This window comes from Diadema antillarum, unplaced genomic scaffold (assembly GCF_040938485.1).
Source record: "Diadema antillarum isolate AM-2024a unplaced genomic scaffold, OU_Dant_1.0 seq00000069_RagTag, whole genome shotgun sequence".
Taxonomy (NCBI): Eukaryota; Metazoa; Echinodermata; class Echinoidea; order Diadematoida; family Diadematidae; genus Diadema; species Diadema antillarum.
The window spans coordinates 2,047,653-2,055,968 of NW_027271168.1; the positions used below are offsets into that span (position 1 = coordinate 2,047,653).

At 39.4% G+C, this 8,316-nt stretch overlaps 1 protein-coding gene across 1 annotated transcript; it reads left to right on the forward strand.

Moving 5' to 3' along the window:
• The first annotated feature begins 264 nt into the window (after positions 1-264).
• Positions 265-8,084, forward strand: LOC139725975 (uncharacterized). The gene is made up of 6 exons (XM_071637058.1): positions 265-277; positions 1,111-1,302; positions 4,415-4,750; positions 5,302-5,583; positions 6,649-6,948; positions 7,951-8,084. Exons 1-6 carry the CDS (start codon positions 265-267, stop codon positions 8,082-8,084), a joined length of 1,257 nt encoding a protein of 418 aa, XP_071493159.1.
• Positions 8,085-8,316: the final 232 nt, after the last annotated feature.

An 8,316-nucleotide genomic window follows, 5' to 3' on the forward strand; every position in this document is an offset into this window, starting at 1 on the left:
ATCCATTTTTCAATGGGGATTGTACAGAAAAAAAATACAATGATTGCAATCTGCAATAGACGGGAGAATGAAAAATTCTACATTACATAGTCCAGAGAAAATATTGCTTGAACTCGTGTGTGACATTATAAAATTACCAATTTGTCTTTGATTGATCACAACTTAAGTAATCAGAGCTTGAACAGAATTTGCTCAAACTTCCACTGTCCTGCATTTTCCACTTGTTTTACTGCTTCTAATGATTCACACAAACCAATTGTCAAGATGGACTTCCCCGGTAACAGTACTTGCAAGATGCTACGCAGTGGCGAATCCAGAGGGGGGCGCAACCGGCGCACGCCCCCCCCCCCCCTTTAATTTTCGTAGAAAACAAAAGAAATAAAAAGAAAAACAATGAAATGAAACCCGGAAGTGGCACTAGAAATATTAGTCACGCCCCCCCCCCCCCCTTTACAGAATTCCTGGATCCGCCCCTGCTACGTACTGACTCCATTATGACGACACATAAACTTGATTATAAAATTTCTCTTTTTCTATTTTGGAAAGAGTAAAGAAATGTGTAAGACGCCATCAAGTTTCGAAAAAAACACAGAGTATACAAATTATCGTTTATGACTTGATGAAATAAAGCCTTTGAAAATAAAAAGTTTAAGTAGTTGGTCTATCGGTTCAAAAGGCCGAGCATTTTATGAGACATCCACGTCAAGCTCTGCTTATGATGACGGTCCCCTGTATTGATTTCTCCTTTGTTATTAGATACAGTAAGCCTTAATATGTTATTTTGATTCATAATTATGCCACTTCAGACTGAATGTTGTTACGCAAATGATTTTTTTTTATTGATTTGTATGTATCTGTATCATTTTGTTTTCATTTGCAATTGTATTCGGAGAAAGAAAATGCAGAAATAAACCAAACAAACAAACAAACAAACTTAAAGACATGCAAGAAGTATAATTATATCACTGTCCCTCTTTCTGACAATTTCCTTTCACTGCTGTCTGTAATAGCAGATGTCAGATGATAATGGTCACTGTGCTCTCATGGTGTCGGAAGTAGACGATGTACCGATGGCTGAGAGACAATATAATATCTTAAATTGTATTACAGGAGATCAGGAAGCTGCGGACGCAATATTCAGGAACGCAGATTTGAATGCAGGTCTGGGTTACGGAGCTGATCTCTTGACTTACTATGACATCACCAGTCGACTGACATTCACCCCAACCACAGCTAACAACGGTAGTATACTTCAGTGTCATGTCTACGGTGTTGTGCGCTCGGCCACTCTGGAGGTTACAGGTGAATTTATCAAATTGGATATCAGTACACGTATGCCAATGACATTATGATTACTGCATAATCATATATTGTACATATTATTTATCCATAGTACTGATGAATTCATATTCATATACGAAATTTACATGAATAAGTTCCTCCGCATTTTTCTGAAAACAAAACAAACAAAAAAGATCTAAAGACTTATTTGAGAGACAAAATGTGTATTCATAACACCACAGCACAAACCCAAACACCTTGAAGCTTGAAGGTGATGAAACGTATTTATGAGGTACCATGGTTAATGGGAAGCTAGAAAAAAAAATTGATAAACTTGTATTGATAAAGAATTCCACAGGAAATATACTTAAGAAAAAGGAACCAAATATAGCCTTCGTTAACATTCCTCTGTTAACAACTTAAATTACATTTAAAGAAATCTTTAGTATCAAGAGAATTAAGAAATACAATATGTGTCATTTCGATAATAGTATGTAGCCAGACTTATATTTCTTCCAAGTAGAAAATAGGTTTTACGACTGAGTCCGTTTATGAATTCAGTGAACCCGTACTGGAAAAAATGCGATTTGGTGTCTTCCTTCCTTTGATTACATAAATCATCACGCTTTTGTCACGTTTTTCCTTATTTCCAGTAATTCATTTCATGCCATGTCACTTCATTTCATTTATTTCCACTTTCAATCATTACTCATAGTATTGGGTTTACAAAGTTTGCATAAAAAAATACACGGTCGTGGTGGAATCATGAGAAGTACAAAAGTAGGTTTATTGAAAAATGATCCCTACGTAAATATCATATGTAAATACATGTAGGGCCTAATACTCTTTTACGATTAGAGGCTTTAACATACTCGATTCAGTCATCATAAGACGTGTCGGAATAACGAACTTTAATTCATTATAGCACTAACGTGATCAAAATAACTTTGGAATAACGAACATCGCGTCATCACCCGTTCTATCATACCTATATCACTTTGATAGTGTGCATTTAGAAAACCAAATAAATGCCACCTTTTGTACTAATGTGCAGTTTTCATGGCTTTACAACAAGGAACATTATATTCACAAACAAAAATCAGTGTCGAAATGTTCACTGTCATACAATTTACTCGACTAAAATTTACTTAAATCCATTTATGTCCTCCTTATGATATTGCTAAGCGGGGTTCCCACTATCGCACGATCTATTACGAACGCCACGATTGGACATTCGTAACTGATCGTGGAAGTTTCGTTGAACTCGTCTGAAATTTCACGTTTGGATACGAGGTTATGCGAGTCAATACGTGTTGCTTCGCTTGGATGCGATGTGGTCACGATTGGTCTATTTCAAGCAATATGATCTGTCACGATCTGGTCTCCCGTTCAAATACGACCAGATAGGATTGTTCCGATTGAGTCCATGATTGGTTCCGATCTACCACTATTATTATGATCGGGATCCCCGATTTGGTGCGTGCAGCTACGTTATGAGACGTTCCAATACGAATACCGCGAATCAATGCGGTCTGTTGAGATAAGATACGATATCTTTCACGATCGGGGTCAAAAGCAACCCCATTTAACGTGCGATTGGACCCGAATGGGAATATCATAGTCCCGGCTGACGATGGATTTCATTGTGTCCTTAACTTCTGCAGAGTGATTAGGCGAACTATCCACAACCACTGATGATGGCAAGGGTTGACAGGTTGAGGATGATGAGAACGTGACCTTTGCAGTATTACGAATGACAATTACGTTATCATCAGATAGAAAGCATCACCTAGGCCAGCCACAACCTCAGATAGTCCCTCATTTAATTAAACCTAAAGAAATTAATAGATTATTGAATCGACGTGCTCATCCCCCCCCAAAAAAAAACAAACAAACAAACAAACAAACGAATACACAAGATCGGATCATTGCCCCATTTTCTCCAGAAAAAAAAGATCAAGACATATGTTTTTACCTTTCTTTGAAATACATGAAGAAAATATGATGAAATTGAATCTAAAAAAAAAAGATGAAATCGTTTTGAATGCTGACATAATAAGTGTTGTATAAGCTCAATATAAGAAAGTTGGCCGAACTGATAGCATTGCTTGTGTGTTTGATTTCATATTCACATAGTACGTATCATATGCATTTTCTTTCAAAATGTCGCTATCTCATGGGGCATTGAAAGTTTGGTTGGTTTGGCTTGATTTATTGTTTTATTTAATAGTGTTGAACAAAACCGCCATACACACAACAGAAAGGTAATTCCCTTAAAATAATGTCACTTTTTGACAAAAAAAAAGTCTTAAGCAAAATTATTTCGCAGGGGTATTGCTATACTTATAGACTAACTTTTATGTGAAAAATAATGACAGTGATATTTATAGTCATGAACGAGTGACCTTGCATCCACGACAATGGTCACTTTTCAAAGGTCACAAAAGTAAACTTGTGGAGTATGGTGGATGTTTCAGTGGTGTTGTTATTTTATATTCAATTGTTCCAACCCTCCCTTAACCTCGCGGAATACAAAATATGTACGATTTGTGAGTAAAATAAAATAAGCAGAAGGAAAGTGAAAAAGTCGATCCTGATCAACACGATTAAGAAGCACGATTAGATAAGATTTCATGCGTTTTGATACGATTTAAGACAATCTGATGCGATGAGCACGATCAAAAATTAGTCGTGTTAATCGTAGAAAATTTTCGAACCGTCCAAAAATTTTCTACGATTAACGCGATTGCCACGATTGACCTCAAGATCTGATACAATCTAATAGGATCTGATAAGATCACCACGATTGCTTTTCGATTAAGACCACGATTTCAATCGTGGCGCCAATCGTGATAGTGGGAACCCGCTTAAATAAGATATGAAACACATGCGTGCATGGATTAGGGTCTAAGGACTCGAAGCGAACCCTAAAAATGATTGATTCGTAATGCACTTGACATGTGCATTTCTGTAGCTGTATTTATCGTCTTAGACTCCCACATCAACCATGATTTCCCCTTCAAGATTAGACTTGCGCTCTTATATGATCCACGATTACGCTCGAAATAGGGTTGTCGGGTTTGTCTTTTAAGTCTTAACACTGACTGGATAATGTGCAATTACACTTTAACAGGTGGTGTAACCCCGTCCCCCTCCCGGTCCATCACTCCATGTATTACTCCAAGTCCCGGTACACCCCCAGGAGAGAACATCTTATTCATCGATGCTGTAGAGATTAAAGGCGAGGATAACCTGGTTAATCTGGTCATCTCCTGTCACGTGAACTTCACTGATCAACCGTCCCCGTACCTCCACACCTACACCATCAGGATTGAGAATACAATTCTATCGTCATCAAGCAGCGCCTCAGCCATCCTCTCACCACGCCCCAACGCCTGTATCGAACTCACGTGCTCCGCGACGAACGGGATTGGAACAACCTCAGCCACGCGCACACACTGTCCTCAAGGTAACTATAGTCTGTATACAGTCTGGACTAAGTTGTGAGCTATGCCAATGAGGCAGAACTCGTTGGGAGATTTTAATTTAAACATAGGTATTTGTTTTTTATAAGTTCGTCGTAGTCGAACAACCTCTTTAAGTGTTAAGTGTATACGTTTTCACTCACGCTCTCATCAATGTTACGCAGTGTGTTAAATCATAAAGCTATAATGCATCCTTGTTGATACCCTTTCTCCAACCATGCGGACCCATTAGGCTTATGGAAGCCATCAACAAAGCCACCTTAAATGTCACTAACACTGTTGTTAGTTTTAACAACAACCTTGGTATAAAACGGCTAGTCTTTGTTTATTTAACACATGCTTACTGAATGCCTGGAAATCAAGGTTAACCTCCTACGAATTTTAAGCATCTTGTTAAAACCATATCTGCCCCCCCCCCCCCACTGTCCATCTAAGGCGATCACATTTCAACTTAGTTACCTCGTATTTATCATTATTTGTCATTGGTCACCAACTGCCGATTTGGACATTGATAACAAATAATCATATCCAACAGATAAGCCATCAGAAGGAGTCATCAGTGTGGAGTTTGAGACTCAAGAGAATGATGAGTACGAACCAAGCCTCATCATTACTTGTCACGTGGATCCAGAAGACCAACCCTTTCCACCAATCAACACGTACCTCATTGCAGTAGAAGACAACGTGATTTCCGATTCAGCTTCTCCTACGGTGACGATTGACCCTCAACCGACCACATGCATCGATGTCGTGTGTACTGGTATAAATGAATACGGAGAGACTGAAGCGACCAAGACCTACTGTCCCCCACAGACAGGTAAATGTCACGAGTGCACGTCACAAAGTAGACACCAACGAGTAATGCAACCCACGATTCATACTGCCAACGAAGTCATACTGTACACGAGTCATACAGCCCAAGAGTTCTACAGCTCATGAGTCATACAGCCAGGAGCTAGATGCTTCGTGAACAAGGCCCTAGATCGAGCTCGACAAGAAAAATATACAGGCCAACGAGCATGTGCAACTTAGTCCACGAGATAGACACTAGGGAAATTTTGCCTAGTGTGTTGCTCGTGGGCCTGTTTTACATGGCTTCTAGCTCGTGGTTTTTACGACTCGTGGGCTGTATGAGTCGTGGGTGTCTAGGTCATAGGATGACGCCAATATATTGCTACAAAGCACATTTTACAAATGGTACAGAAAACGGCTATATGAATTGTTTACAATGCCTCCTTTTTCGGTTGTGAGTGTCAAGAAAAATGAAAGGAAATATTAAAAGCTTTCTGAAAATCAAAGTCAAAACCGCAGATAAAAGTGGGTATCTCATTTGCTTGTAGGCTAGGTGGCAACCTTGTTGGCGACTCGACTCGACTCGCGGAGACGACTCCGCGACGTCTTCGAGCCGTCTCCTGGAAACTATTCTGGGCTCTAGGGAGTCGCGAGAGAGTCAAACATGTTCGATTTTTTCGGAGACCTTTACTTTTTCAGCTGGTTTCGGAGACGTCTCTGCTACTTATCGGAGACATCTCCTCTAGTCGCGGATATTTTGTCCACGAGGTCTCCGAGACGTCTCCTTGAGCTTGCCTAGACCCACCAAACGGAAATGTCGCCGTGATGTTACTGTGATGCCTCCGAACTTTAAGACGAAAAGTTTTTGTTTCTTCTTGGTGAGAGTGCTTGCCCTTTCATGGTCCCTAGATTAGCACGAGTCGTGGCGGCTGATCAGTCGCTTCAGTCGCTGCAAAGTCTCCTCCATCGAGACAGACCCTATACTCACGTTTCATGTCACTTTCAGTATCTTTGTTGGCTTTATGAAAAGGAACCTTCAGGGTATTCATGTTGTATCCTCCCAATTAATCATCTCTCGATCTCATTGTAGAACCCGGCCCCGAACAACCTGTTGGCAACATCCTTAGGATCGAGACGACTGAAATCAGAGGTAAATGGAACCTGGTAACTCTAATCATCACCTGTCATGTTAACATCTCTGACCAGCCTTACCCACATCTCCACACATACACCATTACAGCTGATAAAGACACCTTGTCCTCCTCCAGCTGTGCCTCAGCGATCCTGTCTCCACTCCCCGATGACTGCATCAATGTCACGTGTTCTGCCACCAACGGAGTTGGAGATACGTTGTCATGGATGGAACATTGCCGAAAAGAAACTTTTTCTGGTATGTTAAAGAAATTACAAATACGACTGAAAAACTCGCATCGTATAGAAATGTTATGCTCAATCTAGGGAAAGTGCATCCCAATGTCTTGTGGCAATCATATTAGCAGGAGATAATTTAGACTGCATCTAGCAGTAGATGATGTCATCGGCAGAACCTTGGTTGAAAAATTTTGTTGTGGGTTTTTTATGTGGAAGTAACAAGAACAAAAAATATCATGAACATAATTATGGCACATACTTAGATAATCTATTGACTAAATAAGTAATGATCAAGGCATCATATATCAATACAAGTCAGCATGCATTGACATTTTGTAGGTCCTTGAAAGTCAGAAAGTAACAAAAGCTATCACTCTTGAAGAAGCAAAGCATACAATGTGATCCCTTCACCATGTAAGTAACGAAAATTACAACGTTCTTAAATCTATCTCACTTGTAAATCTGTGTGTATGGTGGGGATCAGAAATGTCCCAGTAACTTCACAAAGTACTGAATAAGAAGATAATAATGCAAGAGCCCAGCGACACCAGAGGGTAACCGAAAGTTTTGATTGAAATCTATACAAACGGGTGATGTACTTGTTATCCAATGTTTATCGGATGTTCGCCATTACGGACACCTTGCCTGTGTTCGAGGTTTCCATGAAATTGGAACAACACACTTGATAGTTACTTTGAACAGTACATGTGATTTATTTCGCATTTCTATAGGTATATAGTCTGCAAGGTTTTGCCTAAAGGTATATAGAGTGTTTTCATTGAGGTAGGAAAGACTTAAATCGAAATATATGCTATGTATCAGCAAAGAATTTGTCATAATTGCTCTCTTCGTAAGGAATTACAACTAGACAGAATTTGCGTTAGTAGTATCTAGTTCCGGAAAGAAAACAGAAAAAGAAGAAAAAAGGCAAGCTGTAAAACAGACACTACTATGAGAATGAAGGGAAAATGAACCAGGAAGTAACAAACATTACCGTTGTCCATTGGTGCTTTATTGACAGAGGGTCCCATAGCCAGCCCTTTTCAAGAGTTCCTTCAGAAATCGTCGACCACGTACGTTCTTCTCATCGTCATTTTCATCCTCTCCATCATTACCTGTCTCACTGTCCTCATGAAGAGAAAGGTTGTCTACTGATTGAGGTGAGTATAATCATTCACATGGTGAATTATTTACAGTATTGTTCTTTTGACAGAGTAACCAAGAAGTGGCATGTCATAGCATTTTCAATTTCTGCCCTTTATCATGATACCATTTAAAAGTCAGTATACTATTGGCATATTCTTTTTTAGTATATCCTTTTAATGACATGCAGTGTTCTTCATCCACTTGGTAAAAGTCCTGGGAAAAAGTACTGAAAAAATCATCA

What these genes read in the sequence shown, in the direction of transcription:
- LOC139725975 (XM_071637058.1), top strand. An exon ending in GCGCACACACTGTCCTCAAG is followed by an intron (nt 4,751 to 5,301) that starts GTAACTATAGTC and finishes CATATCCAACAG; the next exon opens with ATAAGCCATCAGAAGGAGTC. An exon ending in CTACTGTCCCCCACAGACAG is followed by an intron (nt 5,584 to 6,648) that starts GTAAATGTCACG and finishes ATCTCATTGTAG; the next exon opens with AACCCGGCCCCGAACAACCT.